Below are 25,074 nucleotides of genomic sequence, written 5' to 3'. Positions count from 1 at the left end.
GCCAAGTGCTAGCCACATAAATGAATATTTCTAATTTGACAATTGATTATAGAGCTTTTACATAGCTCCATCGAACATTCTCTTGCCTTAAGTAATCGATGCACTGCCAATTAGTCTCAAGATTTTTAAGCTTTAGTCTACATTGGGAATCCCACAGTTAATTAAGCAATCAAACTTCAAGTACAAGAGTCGTAACAGAGTTCGTGAAGAGTCATTCAATCAGCATGCCTCATCTCACAGACCGCAAGCACAAAAATCTCGGCGCATCGGCACCTCGGCTAAAAACGAATTGGAGTCAGACAACTTCGCTTCAGTCAGGCCACAAACAAATCAGTTAAGTGCCTCTTTCCAAAATAAAAAAAAAAGGAAGAAGGAAGGAAGTAAGAAGAAGACGAAGATGAAGCAGGGAGACGCGACAACTTTGGCCAAAGGTAAGTCAATTTACCTAATTGACTTATGGGCAAGCGGAAACTTTGACATTTGCAGCTTGTTTCTGCGTGAAGATTTAAATTTGGTAGCAGGTGAACGTTGATAATAATATTAGTTGGGTAACTGACAAGCTCACAGATACAGATAGAGATACAGATAGAGATACAGAAATAGATATAGCCACTGATGGAACTTATACAAGAGAAATTACGTTAATTTCTTGAACGAATGAGATTGTTCACTGTTCGTCAAATTTAATTACAAATATTGCACTTTCTTCTAACAAGATTTGATTGCACAATGCCATCAACCGCTTTTAATGCTTTAATTAAAATATTTTTAGGTATGACAGTATGACAGCAGGTAGACAGACCTAGAAATTGATCCAAATTGAGTAACTCATATCAAATTAAACCCATACAAAAAATAGAGTAAAATACAAAAATATGTTAAAATAATATATTTATAATAAACGCTTTAATTTACATGCTTCCATGCACTCACTGATTCATGTAGAAGAAATAGTTTTACAGATAAATGAAAGTATTTATAAATATCAGTTATAAGGACTGTTTAAAATAAAAAAAAAATAAATAAATAAATAAATAAAGTTATTATATACCAAAACCGCTTTCCGGTACTTTTTCTATACCTTCATTCAAGTACAGCTAGCAACCGCTTCATAAATTTCAAACCGAGAGAGATCGAAATATAATTATGATTATGCTCGGCATGCCATGCTCAGCCAAACAGCTCAATCATAATGGTAATAAAACTGTAATAGAATCGTTGTCAAAAGCGTTATGAACTTTTAATGGTTCAGCAAACTTGCAGCCACTTAAACTTTAAAGCGGCAACAAGCTAAACAGAGGCAGTAACAACAACAACAACGACAACGACAACTTCCACGACAACAACTTTACACAGCTTGCTAAATAAACTTGTTTTTGAGCCAATGTCGCTCACATGTTTGTTGCACATTTCCGCTTACGTGAATATATTAATTACCAAAATTTCATAGCCTAAACAAGAGGGCGACAGGCACGGAGAGAAAGAGTGCGAGAGAGAGAGAGAGAGAGAAAGAGTCAGATGAGAGACAGATCTAGTCGGCAATTCAATTAGTGGGCTACTTGCATTTATCCCATTTTAATGCTGCATACACACACACACACATAGACACACACACACACAAGCACATACATCTACTGCCAGGTTGTCGCCATGGCAACGAGTCGAGCAGGACTCGAAGGACTCGTAGGACTTGACTGAACTCGTGACTTATGCACTGACGCAACCAATTATGGCTTGGGGGCAAACTGTAACTGCAACCGTCTCGCCCACTATCTTTACTAGAGACACACATATGTATTCATATATATATGTATATATATCTGTGTGTGTTTGGGTAGCTAACGCTGCTTCCATTTTCGTCTGCATCTAAACCTATTTTAGGTTTTAGCGCTGCTCAAAAACTATGTCAAATGGAATTTATGCGATGCGCCCCGAAGGCAAGGCAATGAAAATACACACGCACACACACACACATGCACACTCGCTACTCACTCACACACACACACGTGTTCCACAGATCTGCCGGCTTCACACGTGTGTCTGTGTGTGCTGTCTCTTTTACTCCTCTGCAACTGCTCTGATTGTCTTTCCGTTGCACCTTTCATGGCGTCGCCAGCATTGAGACGCGCGCGTTGACGGCTATATTTCATCAGCGATTGTTTTTGCAAAAGTTTCCTAATTAAATATGACAGATTAGCAAGCCGAGATTTTTGGCCACCTAATTGAATTTGCCAAGTTAACGCTGCGTCTGAGATGAAGAGAGAGGGAGATAGTGTGTGTGTGTCAGAAAGAAAGAGACAGGAATTTCGCCAAATCTTGTTGCTAAGATGCAATGAGATGCGCTGAGTTGAGGACAGGTGGCAGAATTGTCATTTAACTTACCTTCACTTAAACTAAGAAAAAAGCAATGGCATATGCTATAAGGTACATAACCCATACAAAAAATAGTTCGGCGTAGCATATACGAAATTGGGATTAACATTTTAGGGAACCTGAATTTTTTGTACATGCTTATTTAATCTGTGCTACAGATGTCGATGACACAAGCATTACAAAATAATGATTTATTGTATGAATATGTTGAGTGGATAAACTTCTTTTTGGATAAGCTGTATATTATTTTCTATAATACTCGCCCACGAGGTGAATGAGATATGTATATTGGTATCTGGACGTTTGTCTGCTAATTTATTTTTAGTACAAAATATTTATGCATTTAAATATATTATATTTAGTAATTAGTTTAATTAGCAATCAATGCAGCTTGACTACTCTCGACTCCTGTGGCACACATTAATATGGCTGTGAATATTTGATGTGCATTTCCTCTCTCGCTGCTCTCACTCTCTTCGCATGGCTCGCCTTTAATCCTTGCAGCTTAAATGCCCACACTCAGCTGACGCTCTCATCGCATTTTTAATACATTTAATTTATAATATCTAAAGAGCTTCTCATTAGACTGGCCGTCTCCCCTGTGGCTGCGGCAGCCACACAAGCCAAAGGCCAGACAACAACGAGCCCGACGAGTGGTTGGGCTGGCCCACCCACGCCACTCACGCCCACGTTTAGCAAACACTTTGAACAAACTGCTGGCAAACATGCTGGATTCTATTTGCATGCCCTCGAATGTATCTGCAATCCGTGAAGCATGGCTGTAAGTCCGTGCTTAAAAAAAAAAAAGAGGAAATGTTGCTGAAATAAAACTGATTTCATTACCTTGATTAGTTGGTCTCTTCAAGTCTGCCCCGAGTGGCTCTGTGTGTGCATAAGTCTGCCTGACTCTCTCTCTCTCTCTCTCCCTCTCTCTCTCTCCCCCTCTCTCTCTCTCTCTCTGCCTGTTCATCTGCCAGTTTGTTTGCCTGCTTTTTTCCAGCATTTCATTTATTTTTTTGTCTACACATTTGAAAATCCGCCACTGCGCTTATGACAGCAACAAAGCCAACAGGAAGGGTGCTGGCAGAGGGGTTGGCCATCTTTTGGCCTCCGCTATTTTGGGTTCAATGCAAGCATTAACCTCATTAGCGTGCAGCTCTGAATGGAGCGAACTCACAAATAAACAAAGTGTACATATTTAGTAAATTCACTTAAATGAGGATTTGTTTAAGTACGTCAGCATTTGCAGTTGTTGCTCACTTTGATTCAAATGAATTAAGTTTAATTGCCTTTGGCTAATTTTATGTATTTTCAATAGAGTTTCATATTTCAAATGGGATTTTCATTTATTTCATAAGCTTCTTATTAAATGTGTGCATTTAGGCTTACCAAATTAAATTACAACGTCAAGAAAATCAAGTAATTCTAATTGAGTTGGAAATGTTAAAGGTCAACAATTGAAGAGCTACTCATAATTGTTGGCTAGTTTTGTGAAAGATAAGGATATTAATAATACAAATAATAATTATATTCCCCTCTCTTTCTCTCTCTCTCTCTAATAAAATTATTGTTTTATTCTTTTAGTAAAGGTACAAAATTTATTATTTAGTAAAATAGGAAAAAAGATAATGTATTTAAAAAAAAAATATAGAAATAAATGAATAGTAAAAACTAATAATTATATTGCTACAAAAAATAATAATAATTAGTAATTAATAATCATAGTATTCTAATTGATATTTTTCATGAATAATTATAATAATATTAATTATAAATATAAGTAACTGAAATATTTTAATAATAGATAATCTTATTGGTAGTGTCGTACCATAGTTTATTAATTTATTTGATGGATGAAGTTATGTGAATTGCCAACTGACTAAAGGTAAAAAAATATTAATCAAATTAAAAATGTAATATTTAAAATATATAAAATTTACATTTAAATATTTAAATATTTACATATTTTATTAATTTTTCATAATTTTTTTTATTGATTTAAATTAAATTAAATTAAAACCGGTGAGCATGACTGGATCAACTAAAGCCTCAGTAATTTTTGGGCTTATAATAAATGTAATTTCTGAACAACAAAAAAACGTATTGCATTTCTTTTAAATGTTAAACTTTATAAATAACTCAAGTGAAACTATAAATTTAAAGAGAATCATTAAAATGAAAGCTCTCAGCATCTATAATCTTACAAAAGACCTAAAAAAAAAAAAAATAAGAAAAGAGTATATAAAACTTGAAATAGTTAAATATTACAGGCCAATTAGTAACAAACTCTCTCATACTCATTGCTACTAGTCAAGTGATAGCACCTTCAAGGCTTATATGAGCATGAAATGAGCCTAACAACTCGCCATCTAATTTCCATACTCTCCTTCCCTCATTCACTCTCTTTCTCACTCTCACTCTGAGTATCATTCCATCACAATGGCCAACTAATAAGTTTGCTTTACTTTGCCCTCACTTGGCTACTACGGCACACAATCTATTGAGGGCACTTTTCAGCACTTGGCCAACTGTGCCTCCTGCCGTTCCAAGTGAACTGGCTGCCAACTGGCAGCAAAAACTTAATTAAGCATAATAGAGACCAGTTCTCGCTCCTTGCACAGCATGCACCGCATGCAACAGAATTTTCTTTCTTTGCTTCGTTTTACATTCGTTCTGCTTTGCCTTTTTTCCTTTTTGCATTTTTTTTTCCAGCCGGCTGTAAGTAGCTGTTGGTAATTTGCGCTTAGCCACACTTACAGACCAACACGCCGCGGCTAAAATAGAGAGAGTGATAGAGAGCGGAGAGGATGGAGAGAGAGAGAGAGAGAGAGAGAGAGGCAGACCCAGCTCTAGATGCTGCACATTTTAATTGCATTTCCGCTGTTTTTGATGCCCTTTGAATTTATAATGTGAGCTCTGCTCGGCGGCACGTCCTGAGAAATATAATTCAATTAATTACAAAGACGACAGGTGCAGGCAGGCTAACACTTAATATTAATCATACGCAGCGTGCAAAAAATGTTATGAAAAAAAAAAGAAGAAGGAAATCAGTAGAGACCTGCTCGAGCAGCGTTTGTATCTAATAAACATGTTTATTTCATTAGCGCGGACATTCCGAATGTAACACGCAAAAAGCGAAGAAAAAACCACGAAAAAAATAAGATAGAACGAAATGTTTTGGGTACTCCCCGAGGACATCATTTGCCATGCCGATTGCCACGCGTTCGACATGAAAAATGCGTTCGCGAAAAGTTAGCTGACTACACGCTCGTGCTGCGCATCTTTATGATTGGGATTTGCGGGCACTAATGTGCCATAGCCTGCCCCACGTTTTCATTTTATATATGTACCTTTTTTTCCTTTTCTGCCTAGTAATACCTAGCTGCCACGAGAGGCCTCTAAGTTGTTGAACCTGCTGCTGCTGCTGCTGTTGCTGCTGCTTCTGGCATGCTGTCGACATCATTACAAATAAATTGAGCGTGAAAGATACATTTCAACAACATGCCCACATGACGGCAATGATTTGCTACTTTTTATATCCATCTGCCTCCTGCAGCATTGGCACTGCGAAGGCCTCTTAACCTGGGATGCTATGTACTGCCAAGTCAACTTTAAAATATTTTGAAAATTTGCATCAAGTCAAGCAGCTAATAATTTTATTAAAAGCAATTTATTGATTAATCATGAAAATTTTAGTTATGCAAATTTTGTAATTCCAATATACAAAGTTCAGTCTTTATATTAACTACAATTAATGAACTAAATATTTAGTACATTTACATATTTTCAAACACGACTAATTGGCAGTTTTATAAATTTATATTTTATATAAATTAAATATATTATAAAAATGTTTCAGAAGTCTCTTTAATCAGATCAGTTGACCAAGCTAAGAAACTTAGCCTACTATAAACCTGTAAACTATTTTGTGAATTCACAAGTCAAGCTTAATATGCATCATAATAAATGTTCATATATGCATTATATTTTACATAATTATAAATTTCGAGTATTTACTTCCATTCATTTTCTTCAGCTGCTAATTCGAGGCAGCTTGCAGTAAAATCGCTTTAATCTTTGAAGCGGCTGCAGCTAGGCTTTTATCAGGGCCAAAGCAATTGCCATAAACTGATTTAATTAAAATGCCAAAGTATAGCAAAAATATTCGATATAAATTCAAATTTCTCAATTCACACACACACACAGACGCACACGCAGACATCTCTGGATTGCATGTGCCACAACTTCAAATGAGAGAAGATACAAAAGTCAATTTATTGTAAGACGCTGAGCTGCACATTCGAATGGCACATAAACATAACCATGAGAGATATTTGGTATAATAACATACGTGACCATATTTACAAATTCCAAATCAAAATCTTGCACATACAGTTAAGTGCGTTGCGTACGCGTCTATGTGTGTGTGTGTGTGTTTGTGTCTGCGTGTAGGCGTGGCCACTTCTATTGTCAGACAGATATTTTGCTATACATGAGAAATTTAAAGTGTGTGTGTGTGTGTACGTGTGTGTGCGCCTGGCATTCTATTAAATTTGTTAACATGGCCCACATTATAATTTGAGCCTTAAGACATTGAAAGCCAAGCGGGTAGACGACTAGCCATACACGTTTATACGCAACAAATGCCAAGGCAATTTTCTTTGGCAATGCACAGCTTAGGCTTCATAATTGTGTTGAAACTCAAATGATTCTTCATCAAAATAAATCAAATAGAAAATTAGCCAACCGGCCCACTCCACAGCCAATTAGCTGTCTTTGACTTGTTTTGCAATTTTCCTAATTACAAGTGCTGCAAAATTTAAATTGAAAGCCACCGCCGAAGAATGCTGCAAATTAATTATAGAGCTGCAGCAATACTGCACTGATTTGATTGCCAGAAATTTCTTTCTTTGATTTATTTATTTAATATACATTGAATTCGTGTATTAATTTAACAATTATTATTAGAATCTTAGCGTACGCCTTTGATGGAAAACACAAAGCAAGCGCAATAGATAAACAAATAAAATAAGTTCAAGCTGATCTAAAACTCAGATATATGTACATACGTCGAGCCTCGATCTAATCGAGTAGGCGTAGGTGAACTTAATAAAAAAATACATTTGTACATATAACCTTTTATATGTAAGATATATATAAATAAATCAATAAATGGAATTTTAGTGTTGTGCAAAAAAATATAGGACCGTAAAAGTATTGTAAAATTATTGAAAATTGTTAATTTTTGTATCATTCCGGCAGACGCAAACGCAAATGTGGATGCGTAAACTATCTTTCGATTTTGAAATTATCAAGTTCTCAACTTAATTGTTAAATTTCCGAGTAAGTACGAACTGCCTACAATCGTGATGATCTGAATATTTAAGAGTTTTCTCACTTACCAAGAATTCACACCTGAGGAATCTGTAGCCAAATAGTTCTCCAGGGTCAGGATACCGATGCAAATTAGCCTAAAGTAAGAAAACATTGACTGAGGTTAGTTTAGATGATGCTACATCAAAATCATTGTTTTTTTTTTTTATAAAAGGATTAATTTTGTATCTAAAACTAGATATTCTCCTTCTTAAATATGCATATTTTTGGCGATGCCTTAACTAATTTCTGTCGAAATGGGTTTGCAGATAACAGGGAGGTCGAGAAGAGAAGCAGACTCTTGAGGAAGCCAGAGAGAGATAGGGAAAGAGATCTCAGGCTTTCTATAGATTTTTATTTATTAGATGAAGCTTCAGTAGAAGAACTAAAAGCTCTAAAAAAAGAAAGTTCCGTTTATTAACAATGATATAAATTTTAAGTATGTTTATCTATTCTATAATTTTTAGAACTAACATCCCAATTGACCATCCCAATTGGTCAAACTCAGGCCCAAACCACTCTTTGCTCCAATTATAATTTCGGCAATCTGTTATCTATAATAACTGCATTATGACAGTGCTGTTCAATGCGGTTCTTCTATATATGAATTAGTCATTTGTGGCTGTTGTTGTTGTGGTTTTTTTTCTGTTGCACTCAACACTTCGGATAGGCAGACAAAGGTGGGTCATTGGTGGGCCACACAGCGTATAATTAACAATAATGAAGTCGTAAAACCACAATGCAATCAGCGATGCGCAAAACACACAAATTCCACACTCACTCACATACACTCACACACACACATGCACACACTCATACACAAATGGCGGACAGTCAATAAGCCAGAATGCAAACCGAATAAAGAAAGAGCATGTGCAGATAGAGATAAGGTCGTTGGCAGCATGGGCATGTGGAGCTGTGGCCACAGCTTTCAGCTCCAAGTCACGGTCATGAATGCCTGTAAAATATTTATAAACCATTTGCACGCATAATTAGACTGTCATTAAATTTTGAGATATTCGGCATGTGCAACAAAGCGAGGTCCGTCTGTGTTATGTGTCTCTATCGAAATCCGTATACCCTAGTTACTTATGCAATTTCACAAATGATTTGTACTCTATCTAGGAAAGGCTGTTACTCTTTTGAGATGCATTTTGTAATGACTGCCTGGCCATGGGTTAAAGTATTTATACTCATATGAGCGGCAGGCATTATAGCCATGCATGACTGTTCTTCTGTTTGGTTGTTGTTAGCCTTCAAATATACTCTAAGGATAACAACATTTTAATATTCTTACTGAGAATATAAAGCTGTGCTTTATTCAAGAAATAAATACCAAAAAAATTAAAAAATTAATTCAAATATTCAGAATGTTGAAGAATTATATGAGAAGTAAAAAAAAAATTTTTTTTAAATAAATAAAAATAAAAAGAGAAGGAAGCTTTTTGACTTTTAGAAAACACAACTTAAAATAGGTTTCAATTTTAATATCAAGAATGCGGAAATTCAAAAAAGTGATTGATATTCATTAGAAATTATTTGCTATATTTTAAAATTTATCTTAAGAATAAATATTTAACACTTAATGATATACAAATGCTTATTAAAGATTTATCACAACACAAACTATGCTGCTTACTAACTATTCTCTAACTGTTCCATTGAAAGGGTAACTGTATGCGGTCTATTTGAGATTTGATACTGTTTTACAGTTGGGTGGGACTTCGCGCCGGGCGCTGAAACGTCATGTCATGTCGCCAGTGCATATGTATAGATGTAGGTGTGTGTGTATGTATGTGCATGAGTGTGGAACCATAAAGTAATCAGCGGAAATGTCAATGAGCCGCCGCCATTTGCTGATGTGTCGGCGGCTGAGGTTTACACTCGCACCAGCAATAACAAAGTATATGTTTTCCCCGCAGCCCTGTCGCACTTGCATTGCCCCACCTCCCACCCGACAACCCCTCTGGCACGACCATGCACTTGTGTTATTGTTGTCGCCGTTGCCACTGTTGTTGTTTTCTGCATTGTAATTAAACATTTTTCGTTGCATATGCAGGAGCGATTGGCAGCCGTGCAGGTTTAATTGCATACTGAGTAAGCTTATGTGTGTGTATGTCTGTGGGTGTGCGTGTGTGTGTGTCAGGTGAGTGTGTGTGCCTGTATGTGTCGTATGATGACAAATATTTTATGGTGCAGCATTGATAGGCGGTTAATATGAGTAGCTGATGCACTGACAGCTCCGCAATGAACTGGAAAATACAAGGAAAGGCAGCTGAAATTAATTTATACCTGACTGACTACATTTAACAACGGTGCGGAAGCTCGGTGGTTACAACTTTATTGGAGTGCAACAGATTGAGCGGAGAATCGACGATGTTTATTATTCCACAATATAAGTACTAAATCCCTCTTTTACTTTTACTGCTATTTGAACAGATTTGATTTCTGCAAATGGTAATCACTATTACTAAAATTTATTGGTAAACGACATTCTTATACTACTGATGCGCAATGGTATAACTTATACTATTTCTACTACTATTTAAAGTACTTTTACTTAGTAATAGTAATGATCATACTATTTCTACTACTGTTTGAAGTACTTTTACTACGCAATGTTACTGATCGTACTATGTCTATTACAATGTAAAGTACTTCTACTTAGAAATAGTCCTGCTCATAATATATCTGCTACTATTTAAAGTACTTCTACTACGTAATGTTAGTGATCATACACTATCTAATACTATTTAAAATTTGAGCAAGTGTCCCTTCTTTTACTTTAATTCGCCAATTTTTACCATTAATATTTATTCTACTACGTTTTCTACTACTATTTTAAATATTTAATTTAATTCTAATTCTAATTTTAATAATTTATTCTAATTCTAATAATTTATTCTCCTATCACTAAAAAATATTATTTCTACTACGATTTCTACTACTATTTTAAATACTTCTGCCAATATTTATTTAACAACCACTTGACAAAAAACTACTATTTTTATTCTTATTTTTCTACTACTATGCTAAATACTATAATATTCTTGGAATAATATTTTTCTCAATTGGCTCGGAATAAAACTTCTATTTCAGTTTCAATTTGACTATCAAAAGGACATTTGAGACATTTAGCTGACGTTTCTTCATGTTTAAAATCATTTTAAAGGTCAACTTGATCTGTAGTACACGTATTATTTACCTTAGAGCGATCATTCAAATCTATTCATATATATATATAATTACATCGAAAGGCATGTCAGATAGGTAGTGAAAAAGAATAAAGAATAAATAAATAAGAAATCAAATTTGTTGTATTCTAAGTACAATAACTCTCTTGCAATTGCAGTTACACATACAAGAATACAAGGACGACTACAACAACACCAATGGCATTTAGCGGACACATTGATTCCGATGGGGAAATAGTTTTGAATGATGAAATTTATTCGGGACGCACTCGTATTAGCAGCATTTCAACGCCCTCGGAGCGATCTCTTGGCGGGCATTCGTATCAATCAGATGGTCATTGGGAGCTCTCCCGAATGCAGTGCCACTCGAGTTTGCTCTACAAAGATCAGGGGGGATCGTCCTCATCGTCGTCAGCGCCGCTCTCGCTGCCGCCCGCCGAGGGCCTCACATATACCCATAGCAAGGCCAATTCGCTCTACAGCTTCCCGGACACGTACGGCTCGCTGAAGCACATCGAGTCCCAAGGCAATCGCGTCCCATCGCTGGGCCTCACCTCGAAGGACAGCACCCTCGACTATATGCGCGAGCTGGATGGCTTGAAACTGGATCGCGAGCCGCAAGTGGCCTACGAGACGTGGTATGCCTCGAAGCAGAGGCTGCGCCAGCAGCAGCTGCAGCGCCAGAAGGAGGAGCGTGAGAGTGAAAAGCAAAAGCACGAGCTGCGCAAGCGACTGTCCAAGCTCTGTTACGAGCAGTGGCTGCGCAACAAGGCGGAGCAGGCGGAGCAGCAACGCATGGACGAGCATTTGCAGCAGGCGGCGCTGCAGGCAGCCAGCTCGATGGCCAGCCGGAACAAGACTGTGCGCAATGTACCACAGGCTGAGATCCGGCAAGTGGTCCAGAGCTGGTGGCTCAAGAAGCAGGAGGAGCAGAAGCGCCAGCGCTTGGAGATGCAGCGTCATCAACTGAAGAAGAAGCGCGAGGAGCAGCGACGCAAGCAGCTGGCCGAGATAGCCTGGCAGAATTGGATGAGCAATGTCTATGGCAAACCGAAGCCGGTGCCCATGAATCAGGGCATGGACTCGCTGCGCGGTAGTGTCTCTGCAATGTATGTAAATCCTATGCCCTGGCGGCATCTCAAAAACACTCAGGATGAGCTCAAATATCAAAAGTGAATTTCTCATCAAGTGCTTATATATATATGATTTATATATAAGTATATTAATTTATATATTTATATATATGTATATATATATACTCATATAGGAATATCTAATAGTGAATAGTTTTGATTTACAGTTTCTTTTAGAATTTGGCCAGCCATACCAAAAGAAAGGCAATAATTCATAACATTTAAAACGTAATAAAAATAATTCAAATAGTGACTTGATAAGCTCTATTTGGGGTCAGAAATCATTGGGAATGTAGGGGAACAACAGCTATGTTAATTATACTCATCTGCCCCTCAGCAATCCTTTAATTCCTTAACTTGCGACTAAACTATCCTGATTATATAAATATGTCTATATATTCCTCAATATACATATATTCTTCTCGTTTGAATTCGCTTGTCTTCACTTACTTATTTCTTTGTTTTCTTGTTTGTTACATATGCTATATATAATACACGACGCTTCTAACCCTATTTCTAGACAAGATATATATTTTAAGATTTCAGCTCCTTTACTAAACAAACTTTATCAACAAGGATCCATAGGACTCAACACAGAACACATGTCTCAATACTGAGAAATTGAATTCAAAGGGATTCATTGCAATTCACTCTTTCTCTCTCTCCTGTCTTTCTTTGTTGCTATCACTATTTCTGGCAAACATTATCGTCTAACATTTCAAAAGTCAATTTAAACAATTGCGTCAGCAGAGCTTAACCAATTTCGTAAACCAATACGATAAGTGAATGCAGTGTCACAATAGGGGTCAAAATCAAAAGCGATAGCTAGGCAAAGGGGGGGTTCAGAGATTCACAGGAAATTATAAAACTGTGACAGATGAAAACAAAAAACAATTTGCAATAACAAGCAAAATACAAAAGCAAACAAAATGCGAAGCATACACAGTGCAAGCAGAAAACTCAATATACTCAATAGATTTGTGTGTGTGTGTGTGTGTGTGTGTGTGTGTGTGTGTGTGTGTGTGTGTCCTAGAATTTGACAGGCAGTAGCAAGGGGGTGTGGCAGCGCCTGGCTATTTTCATTAGATTTTCAACACTGTCTGCAAAGTCACAAAATTATATTGTCAAAAATAAAATAAAGCATGTTTTTAGGCACAAACACAGAGAGAGAGAGAGAGAGACAGAGAGATTGAGAGAGAGAGAACACATGAAGTGCTCTTTGCAAAACTAAAACCGAAATGCAAACAAAATAAGCCAAAGGCCTAAAGTTCATTTGCACAATTTCCAAACCGCTTGCGCCTGCCCTACACACACACACACACACACACACACGCACACGTACACACAGGCATGTATACCCGCACACCCTATGTACTACACGGAACAGAGTCAAAGGCCGTGCAAGGCTTGGCAAACAAAAAGACCAAAAAGACGCTGGCAAATCCTTTTGATGAGGTCAACGCTAGTTTGGTTTCCCAGCCAAAGCACACACACACACACACACATACACACGCATTGGTCAAGTCGATGTTTACATGTGTGTGCGTGTGTGTGTTTGTGCATTGGCAGGATTAAATTTGGTAGGTATTGAAGCATGTTATTCGTCATCAATGTAGTTTGCACTAACTAGCCCATATGGTTGTTGTTGCTGTCGCAGTTGTTGTTGTTGTTGTCTGTGTGTCTATCTGTTGATGTTGTTATTGTTGCTGGGACTGCAACTGTGTGTTGCAGCTGAAGCACAAGAGCAGAGCAAAGCAAAGCATCCACATCCTTGTCCAGAGTCAAACCGAGTCAAACCGAGTCGAGTCGAGTCGTTTTCATGTTGTTTGCATTGTTTACGCACTTTCGCTTTGATATTATTGTAGTGTGCCTTACGGACCAAAGCGACGAACCAGCCCAACGGCCAAATTGTGCACACACACACACAGACTCGAGCTACTGGCAATATATGTGCGTGTGTGTGTGTGTGCATAGTGGTTATATGTGCTGCTGCTGTCCACGAGTTGTGTACAGTTGCACGCTTCATTGGCTGACTCCCAGCTTCGGACCTGGCTTCAACTTGGCAATGTTTGGTCATGTGGTTTGGCTAAGAAACAATGCGATGGGGCCAAGGAAATTAATGCTGAATTTTAATATTCAAAACAATTGACTTTTAATTAAAACAACTTGGCCAATAAATGATTAACTATTATTACTATATTATTTATATTATGTGATCACTGTACTTTGGTTTTAATAACTTTAATATTTAAAAAAAAAATTTTATTCAAATAAATAAAGTCCTCTGTTTCATGAAAAATATATTAAAAATATTTAATTTATCGAAAATATAATTTGAAATAATAGACAAGTAAAAAGTGAAAAAAAAAATGCAAAAATAAATCTTTTAATAATATGATAAATTTTTGTTTTTAGTCCATATAATACCATTATTGAATAGTAATAAATATGGTAAGCAAATAAATAAAATTAATATAATTAAGGAAAGCAAAATGAAAAAAAAAAAAATAAAAGTACACAATATTAATAACAAATTATAAAAATATTGCTATTTATTATTTTTAATATATATTATATTTTTTACACTTAATATATATTTTTTTAATTAATAAATAAGGCTTTATTTTGAATCATTTAATTTTTACTATTAACTTCTCTTCATACAAATTTTGTTATTATTGATATTTTTTTTATTATTCATAGCTCAATTTAAAAAAATATTTAAATTATTTAAGCTCGTTCCTGTGAGTGGAATAACTACCACATTAAGTGATTAAAAATGAATCGCTTAAAAATCTTGCAAAGCTCTTACAAATGCTTCGTTTAACTAAATGGACTACCCTTAATCTCAATCCGCCACGCGTGTGAACATTTTGCATGAGAAAAACTCGCACGGCCTCCCGCTGTGAATGCCAGGCCAGGCGCAAAGATAAAACACATTTGCAGAGCGAAAAAAAAAAGCAGGAAAGGAAAAGATAAATCGCCTCGTGTTTAGTGGTAAAAACAATGAAAACGCCCTGTCCACCTAGCGGGGGAGCACATAAATAATGCAATGGCAGCCGTTCACCAAAAGGAGCAAAAGCAGCAAATGGAGAAAAAAGCTGCCCAACAATCGAGCCTAAGACAAAGCAATTCGCAAGGTGGCCAGGTGAACAGTCGAGAGCAGACCGGGCATTATGCCCAGACAATGGACCCAAATATATCACAATGATGACGATTGATCAATAACCAAACCAAAAAGAGTAGTCAAGGGAAGAGGAGGCTCTGAAGACGCTGCTCCCTGTTCGACGATAACCACCTCAACTGCCAGTTATGATAGGTGATATATTAAAGGAACAATCGGGTGTTGTTTGAACAAAAGCGTGGGAACACTTCTATTCAAAATAATTGAAAGAGCTATTCAAAGAAAGCAAGAGGTATGACAAAGATTTAATACTTCTTTAGAAATGGAGTACTTGAATTCACAAATCTACAGATTGTATTTAAACGTAAAACAAAAGAAAGTCTCTATTTTAATATGGTTTATTATATAGAATTTTTAGGTATATTTGATTTGAATGCATTAAATTTTCTATTTATTTACCTTTTATTTTATTTTATTTTATTTTTATTTATTTATTTATTTATTTATATTTTTTTTTTGCATATAATATTTATTAAAATCAATCTATATATTTTTGATTTGATTTTCTCTTTTGTAAGCCTGAATTTATTACTAATAACTTTCGATTTGTTATTTCTTGTTGATCGAATAGCAAAAATTGATATGGCAGCAGCAGGCGAGAGTAAACAGTTTTAAGAGCTTTTCCAATAAAAATAGCGTGTAGTTTGCACATAAAAATCTAATTGATTTTGACATGTTTATTAACAAGAACCCACGATAGACATGAATAAAATTCTATAAACCTAAGCTATATGAACAAAAATTCAAATGATTTACATAGTAAATGCATTCGTTTGATTGCTCATTTTGCAGCAAATTATTTTTTTACTTAACTAATAATTAACACAAAGAAAAAACTGCAGCTTTATTAAAACTATTTGATATTTACTCAATGCATAAACATGTTGGTTTTCCTTTTTTCCCATTCATTCATAAAATGTTACGAATGTTATGAATATTATTTATTAGTGTAATGGTATTCTTCTTTATATGTAGATTAAAATAATTTGAATTCATGGAATAGCAGCTGCTTTTTATATGATTAGCTCTCTCGCAATTTACATAAGGCCAAAGTAAACTCACTAAACTTTAACATTGCCTTAATTTAATTTGTTTCTTTTTTGATTTTTCAATACGCCGAGCTAGTGACGTCTATGACTTACTTAAGTCAGAGGCGCGTGCTAATAACTTTTTAGCCCTGGCATGCAAGGCTCTGGTAGTGGGTCTCTGCCCGTTGGTGTGTGTTGGCCTTCACATGAATTTCTTGGTGCGTGCAGGACGCAGATTAAAGTGACAGACAGGCTACGCAAAAATAACAAAAGGTGGTTAAGTCCTTGTAAGTGTTTAAGTCGACAATCCGCTACGACTGCGTAACGAGGACAACGTACCTAGGAGCACACACACACACACACACACATATTTATATATATAGTTGTATTTTTACTAAAGGAGCGTGCTTATAGCGCTGTGAAATGAACATTTTGCAGGTGATTTAACAGTTATTAGATTTCTTTTCAGACTCAACAGTGTGCAGCAGCCTGCCTATCCACTGGGGAGTTAAAACTTGCTTGAGTTGTAATTGTGAAAAAGTTTTTATTTGATCGCCTCACATTTGACTGCCAAGCGGCATGAAAGTGTGCTAAACAAAATGTCAAGAGATGCTTGCACAAGACAATGCCAGAAACAATTGCCTGAGCGCAAACTTTTCTGCTCAACTTTTCATATGCCTGATTAAATAAAGAATTTTAGCCAGCACAAAACTTGGCCAAAAGCAGGCAGCGTCATTCGGGCGCAAGTAAATATGCAAAAATGCTATCAAACAGTGTTGACACACGAGTGCCGGCTCACAGAGCGCCTAAAACTATGAAGTGCATCCTTTTATTGCATATATTTTGCAAGTTTGCAGAGCACAGCTGAAGGAGGTTTTGCCAAACGTTTTAGCCTGCAAATCGCCGAGCAGTTGAATGGAAGTAAACATACGAAACATATTATTAATTAAAACTTCTTGAGCTTTAAGCTATAGAAAATGGTATGATACTCCATTTAAGTAATATAAAATAAACAAAATAAAATAAAGAAAATATACATATATCTATAATATGAAAACTAATTTAATTAATTAACAACTATTTGTTAGTCCAATTACTAATTAATCAACAAAATTAAATTCAATGTGCATTGTATACTGAAAATCTTTAAAATACCTTCTAAGTAGGTTTTTTTTATTAAACAAAATTAAATTAAAATTAAATGATTAAATAATACAAAAATAATAAATAATTAAATAAATTAAAAATACAAATAAAACTGTTGAAATGATTTCAGTTATTTTCTTAGAGTTATATAAACTTTTTACATTTTTATATTTTTTTTTTAGTTATATAAATTAAAAAAAATAATAATAATAATAATAAATTATATAAATGATTTTTCAATATTTATAAATTATTTTAGACCAATAAAAATACCTACTAAATTATTAAATAATTTCCTATGGAAATTGACGATATCAATTCACAAAACACTTTCCGTTTTAGTTACATTGGACAAGGTAAACTTTTTGCTTATGCCTAATTATATATGCCTAAAGTTCAAGTTAATTCAATTACAGTCGAGTTTCTGGACTGGACGCAGAGAGACTTCTGGCCTTCTGGAGGGACAAAAGGCGTTGCCTACATTACGGCGCATAAATATGCATTTCTCTTGGCCACTTGTCGGCTTTAAATAAATTTGGCTGAAGCACGTTCAAAAATTTGACCCAGACCAGGCCAGCTTGGATACATTTCTTAATTAGCTTTATGAGTTTCAGGTAAAGCCACCTGCCGCAGTTCCCATGTGTGCGGTCAGCCAGGTGTTTGAAGGCCCAACTCGAGGCTAAACTTCTATCTGTTTTTCTTCTTCTTTTTTTTTTATTTCGTATGCATGATGAAATATTATTATGGAAAATGATATTAAAACTTTTGTGAGCGATGCTTTTGTTCAACTTTTCCGTGTGAGGTGCACGAGTGTGGGCAAGAGGCGGGCCTTCTGGTCTATTGATATAGCAAATGCAACAATGGCCAATTTGTAGCAAGTTTCTTGAGGCGCATAAATTACGCTTGGCCTCTAATTGGAACAGTGCCCAGTGCATAGAAATGACGATGGCGACGACAATGGCGACGGCGACACTTCAAATCAAAATTCATAGCCAGAAGTACAGAGGTCCATGAGGGAAGCAAGTGACGAAGCGGGTGGGCAGCTCGGCCGGGAAGCAGACATAAGGAGCGCAGAAGGCCAGACGAAGAGCTTCCAGGCAGTTTGCCCTAAAAGCGAAAGGCAACAAGGCGTAACATGCGATAAAATTGAGTCGAAAACGTGTTTCAAATCTAAAATTAACAAACTGTAGCGCGGGCAGTCAACCATTCAGTCAGTCAGTCAGTCTGTCAATCGTGTTTCGCTGCGACATGGCCCCTGCCTGCATGTAAATGACTTTTTAATGATGTATCCAGTCGAGGGTATTTGAAAGACCGGCGTGTCACCCTCTCGCTCTCGCTCTCCCCCTCTCCCCTTCTCTTCATACACAGACAGACCTCTGTTTCAATGCAAGTGCCATAGTTTGCCCGCCTAATTGCTAACATAATTTTACACTTTAATAGTTTTCTACGTGTCCTGACCTGTGCCAATGCCTGGGGCAGCTCAATATTGGTTTCACATGTAAATGAGGCTCTGATTAGCGCAAGTCATGAATTTCAATTTGTGCCTAATTAATTGTTGTTTCAAATTCTTTGCGTGCTGCTGCGCACATGTTTGATATCGAGCCAAAACCTGACAGTTTACCTTCTGTTTTTCATTTTTTTTTCTGTCTCCCTAATTGGTATTACCATTGCGGGTGGATATCATTTCGAGTGGCTAATTGTGTTCACTTACATCTAATTACAGCCCGGGATAATGCTAAAACATTTCATTAGAAACGAACAAGTAGTATTTAAGCTCAATTGTTCGTTTTCATTGTTGGCCATTTGATTCATTTTCATTCGAGACTCTGATTGAAAGTTACTGTTGATGGATATTTACTGGTATATCGATGGTATATCTAATATATGAACAAGAGAGCGAGATCTAGCTCATTGAAAGAGTATCATTGAATCAATGATTGATTACTACGATGGCCGACAGATAACTGACTGACAGATTGAATGACTCTTCAACTAGTTGTCATTTCAACTAACTGTTACTGATTGATTATCTAAAAGAGATTGACTCACTAACTGGCTTTAACCTGGATTTAATGAGTGATTGACTGACCATCTAAATGATTAGCTAATTGACTGACTGGTATAAAAACTGATGGAATGATTGCCCAACTAATTGGGTGAGTGATTGACAAACTGACTAACGAAATATGGGATTGATTGACTGACTAGAACTCTACTGCAACTAACAACCAAGAACTAACTGATTGATAGAAGGTATGAGTGATTGACTAAATGGCTGACTGACGGAAAGACTGCTCGAGTATTTGACGGAGTAACTAACTAGATCAGTCATTCATTGTCTGTCTGACTAGTTAACTGACTGGAAGACAATATGACTAACTGACCAATTCTGTGATTGACTCAATAAACTGGCTGATTGATTGTCTGAATCGCTGCTTGACCATCTAACTAACTGAATAATCATTGGCTAACTGACTGAATAACTCCCAGAACTGCTAACTTGCTTGCTATCTAATTGATATACTGAATGAGTGATGCACCAGTTCATTGACTAACTGAAAAACAGCAAAATTAGCTGATCAGATTACTGATTGATTAATATGCTTACTTTTTTAATGACTGACTGAATGAATAATTTTCTGAATAACAAACTGGCTAAATGACCGATTGACTGACTGACTAGATGATTGATTAAATATGAGTCTCTATACAATTCCCTGACTGCCGGTCCGATTGATAGATCAAGCTAATAGGCTGACTGAATGATTGACTAACTGATTGATTTACTAATAAAATACTTATGTGAAAACATATATAGCAATTATACTTAGTCTTATCTAACAAGAGTCCAAAATTGCATCAATAAATATAAATTAAATTCAAATGCAGTTCTCTAAACAACGGTACCATTTCATTAATTTGGACCTAGCTTTGCAATGCATTAATATCTACAGACATTAGTGCATTAAATCAGGGTATCTCACTCTCTCTCTCTCTCTCTCTCTCTCTCTCTCTCTTCACATTCCCAATTTCTCATTACATTCCCGCATTTAAATCAACAGAATGCAATCACTCCAAGTCCCAGATGAGCTATCTGCTCAGATTGCTCAGATATCATCTTCGACAGGCATTCCCCGCCTAATGGTATGCTATAAAATTATGCACTCAAGCATTCCGCTCGCACATTGCAAACAATAATTTCGATTTCTATCAATGAAATGCCATAATATGTCTACAATCGAAGTTCAGTCCAATACTATACATGCACACATACATATACGTATACGAGTATGTCCCACTAATGGAATTTTATGTTGGCTAGAGAGAAGTTCGTGTGTTGTCGATAAAGACAAATCGTGCTGCAGACGCCGTTCTACTGCTTGCTTGTAAATTATAAAATAATGTTGGTTGCAATGCCAACGCGGTCTGCCTTTTGTTTCTTGTTTTTTGTTGTTGTTTTCGCTGGCTGTGACCGAAATGTGGGCGTGGCCAGTGGGCCAGAGTATGGTATATGAGATGGCAATTGACTGCAGTTTTTATGCCCGCCCGGCTAAGTGGCACATTTTGGGCTTAGCTCTCAGACGGCTACATTGAAGAGCCCCGCGCCTGCGGTCGACTCACCACGCCAAGCCCGAGAACTCTTTCGGCTTTCGTATGTCTGGCCGTCTACAATTTTTAGCGTAGCCTTCCCCCGTCCCCGTCCCACCGCTGACAGCCCAACTCGGGCACTGCACTCGACTGTTGCCGCTGTCAAATAACTGACATTACCTCGCCGACAACGTCGCCGCGTCGCTGGCATTTCGTGACTTTCTACAATAAAAATTTTCGATTAGAATGTAAAAGCGGCAGTGGAAAGCCGCAAAGCTGAACTGCAACGGCAACGGCAACGGCAATCAAAAGTTGCAGTTAGAGCGGGTGTGTTACACCAAAAATGCTACCGAGTCGGACGTATAATAGCAAAAAATAGCTAAATTGTATATTAATAGAAAATGAAAACAAGAATGATTCCATTTTATTTTTGTAATGGCAGCAGCAAAAAAAAACTCCCCTGCGGTCAAAACGATTTTTACAAATTGTATATAAAATCGAATCGACTGATGTATTGATTGCCTATGCTATTCCAGTTGTGCTAATTTCTGTCACTGCATTAAATGCCTTTTATTTAAGCCTAAACGTGGTTCTATACAAATTATATACTTAAATTAATATATGAAGAAGAGCATAATTCTTAATGTATACATATATAAATAAAAATATATATTTATTTGTTTATTTTTAAATATATATAAATACATATATTTCATTTAAATTATAGTTCAGTCAACGGTTGCATTGTTTCCTCTGTCAAATGCTTAGACTCGCATCATTCCGTTTTCAATACTCATTCCGATTATTGTTGTGTACACATCCATCCATACATACATAGTTTTATTTGCTTTACAGTTTCTCTCGTTTTGCTTTCGAGTTTGAATATAGCACACAGATTCGTCAACGAAAGACGGCGTTGGGCTCAAGAAAAATATTTAAAAAATATATAAAAGTAAAAAAAATAAATAAATAAGGAGCATATATCAATTGGAGATCTTAAGCTCTGCTAAAATGGCATTCGTTGGACGCATGAACAGTCACGGCAACTTGGTGGACAGTGAACTATTCCACAAAGCGCGCTCGGCAATGAACACGACTTCCATGCAGGCCCAGGAGAGCGAGCTCGAAAGGGTCACGAGGCGCACAAAGGGTTCGCGCACCTACATCAAGCCCTATGACGCGGTCTCTAGTCCGTGCCCGAGCACAGTGCGCTATGTGGGCCGCTCCGCTTCGTCCAGTGAGCTCAACTCGCCGGACGGCACGGAGGTGTCCACACTGCGCTACTGCTCCCCCCGATCCTTTGAAACGGAGACGGCAACGCTGACGCCCGAGCACAGTTCCGACAACAGCTCCCTGTCCGGATGCAGCGGGCGAGCTGAGCAACTGATGGACCGCCAGCAGTTGAAGCAAACGGAACACAATGCAGAGCAGCAGCAGCAGGAGAGGGGCTCCACAACGTCCATTTGCAGCTGGGAGGAGGAGGCAGAGGACGAGGAGGAGGAGGAGGGGGAGGAGGATGATGGTGGTACCATTTCGACGTATGCGTCCGCGGATCAGCTTACCTTCAGCTGCTCGGTGCCACTGCTCGATCTGGGCTCGGACACTGCCTCGCTGCAGTACGACCCGCAAACGCATTTGAACCAATTGAAGATGGTGCGACGCTCCGACGAGGCCTACAATAATTGGCTCTCTGGCAAGCGGCGGCTGGGCCTGTATAAGCAGCAGGCGCTGCAGGAAGAGCGCAAGCTGAAAAAGCAACAGGACGAGCTGCGGCAACAGCTGAACGCGCAACGAGTCCAGGAATGGCACCAGCGCAAGGCGCGACAAAATGCCAACAGCAACCACAACAAGCGCAAATCAAATCCTGTCCAAATAGCACCAGCCCTGAGTGCAGAGGTGGCGCAACGACGCATCCAAAACTGGGAGCTACAGAAACTTCAGCAGGCGGAACAGCAGCGCCAGCGGCAGCAACGCGAAGCGCTGCGTAAGCAACGGGAACTACAACAACGCAAGCAGCTCGCTGACACAGCATGGAAGCAATGGGTCAAGGGCGCAGCTCAGCGCCCCAAGCCGGTGCCACTCAATCAGGGCATGAATACGCTGCGCGGCACCATCTCCAACATCTATGTCAATCCAAACCCCTGGGTGCACCTTAACGAAAGCAAACTACCATCCAAATAAACAGTACGCAATTGTTGAAACATATCACAAATATGGGAACAAATTTTGTAAAAGTAGCCTAAACCATTTTCTATAGATAAAAATCCATATTTGATAAATATTGTGTATTGATTTTTGATTCCAGCTGGTATGGGAAATCGCATCACACATAATTTATAGCCAACTGGCTTGCTACATAGCGATGTGATGAGATGCAGCACAGCACCAGATAGGCCGATGAAATGCCAACGCATCCACTACAGCTCGCAGCTAATCGTAGAGCAGGCGAACTTTAAATAAATTACATATGTACTCAGCCGCAGAGGAATTTGACAAACTTGAACTATTTCTGAACATAGTCTAGACTTATTTGCTGTTCCACACACTGATTAAGGCTTCGAGCTCAATTCGTACTAGACAGTGAACTTTAACCAATAATTAATAATTAAATGATTGAAATTAAAAAAAAAAATAAAAAATAGATATAGATAAAATAGCAATGCTGTTTTAAAAATGCGTCAATTGCTTTTACAAAATAATGTAAGCAAATATATTTTGTATTGCTAAACCAAATTTATTTATTTATTTTTTTTTTTTTTTAATAGTAAATAAAAAATAAATATGTAAATGTCCTAATCTTATTATTATTTATTTTTTTTTTTTCGTGAATTCATTTTACTATTTTTATTTACATATTAATGGTATAATTAATAATAATATTGCAATAATAAAGTATACCTATTATATAGTATATTTCGTTGAAAATTTTTATTTTATAAAAAAAAAATATTTGTATTTTAATAAATAAAATCAAATTAAATACGCAATTTTTATCAACTATGTCTTAAAAAAATTAAAATAAATATTTTTAAATAAATATTAAAATAAATAAATGTATGTTAAACATCTAATTTTAATTTAAACATATATTATGCATATTTTTATAATTATTAAAAAAAAAACAAAAATTATATAGTCACTTTTTATTTATTTGCTTTTCATTTGAAAAGCTTGTCTATCTATTTATGTAGCTTGGATAATTCATTTTAATATTTTATATATTTTTAATTCATAAATAAAGTATAGAAACGAAAAGCAAAGTGGAATACAAATGCTACCCTAGTCAAATGAATATAGGAAGAGTTCTTAATAGCCCAAACACATTCCTGTGCACACAAAGAAATTCTCTAAATTTTTGTACTTAATAAAATCTTACAAATATTTCCAAATTTATTAATTAACTGCCAGCTACCTTATTGTTGCTAGTAAATAAGTGCAAATATTCAGAAAATTTCTTTGTGTGCACAGGAATAAGAGCTCTTCCTATATTCGTTTGACTTGGGCGGCATTTGTATTCCTCTTTGCTTTTCGTTACTATATATATTATATTAAATAATATATACAAATAATTCAATAAAAATTATATAATATGTAATATTATTTAAATATTTCGCTCAATCTTCAACTCCTTCTATTAAGAGATAAGCCAAAACCCTAGTTTAAGCTTTAGGCTATGTATGTAGCAATACTTCACACTTCTCATCAAAACAAACTCGGGTATTTGTGTTTGCGTATCCCTTTCACACATTAACACCCTTGACTAGCGCAATGGCCTGCGGGGCGTTTGCATGGAGTGTTTGTTTGTCAGCCTTTGGATTTTGTGCAGTCAGCTTTGTGCCGAGAGATTGCCTTTGCATACAGCTAATTGACAGGCGAGCTGCAGGTGGTATTTATGAGAGTTTTGTGTAGGATTCGATTACATAAATTCAAGAAATTTTAAACTAATTACAATAATTTCCTTTCTTTTTCCTGCATTTTTGTCGTAATTCCTTAAAGTAAGGAACTAAGTTTGTATTGCCTAATTTCAGTTGCTTCTGACTGATTTAATGTCTAGG

At 36.7% G+C, this 25,074-nt stretch overlaps 2 protein-coding genes across 3 annotated transcripts; both read left to right on the top strand.

Moving 5' to 3' along the window:
- The first annotated feature begins 7,448 nt into the window (after nucleotides 1–7,448).
- LOC115562551 (uncharacterized) lies at nucleotides 7,449–12,324 on the top strand. 2 transcript variants are annotated; one of them, XM_030384276.2, is made up of 2 exons: nucleotides 7,449–7,716; nucleotides 11,099–12,324. In XM_030384276.2, the coding sequence occupies exon 2, from the start codon at nucleotides 11,139–11,141 to the stop codon at nucleotides 12,114–12,116; it is 978 nt and encodes a 325-aa protein (XP_030240136.1). In that variant the 5' UTR covers nucleotides 7,449–7,716; nucleotides 11,099–11,138; the 3' UTR covers nucleotides 12,117–12,324. The 2 variants fall into 2 exon arrangements, with proteins under 2 accessions (XP_030240136.1, XP_030240135.1); XM_030384275.2 differs by lacking the exon at nucleotides 7,449–7,716 and adding an exon at nucleotides 10,900–11,016.
- Nucleotides 12,325–21,796: 9,472 nt separating this feature from the next.
- LOC115562550 (uncharacterized) lies at nucleotides 21,797–23,298 on the top strand. The gene has a single exon (XM_030384273.2). The coding sequence runs from the start codon at nucleotides 22,031–22,033 to the stop codon at nucleotides 23,198–23,200; it is 1,170 nt and encodes a 389-aa protein (XP_030240133.1). The 5' UTR covers nucleotides 21,797–22,030; the 3' UTR covers nucleotides 23,201–23,298.
- Nucleotides 23,299–25,074: the final 1,776 nt, after the last annotated feature.

The sequence above is a fragment of the Drosophila navojoa genome, chromosome 3 (genome assembly GCF_054131105.1).
Source record: "Drosophila navojoa isolate 15081-1374.11 chromosome 3, UAZ_NAV_1.0, whole genome shotgun sequence".
NCBI lineage: Eukaryota > Metazoa > Arthropoda > Insecta > Diptera > Drosophilidae > Drosophila > Drosophila navojoa.
This window is presented reverse-complemented; position numbering and strand designations above follow the sequence as displayed.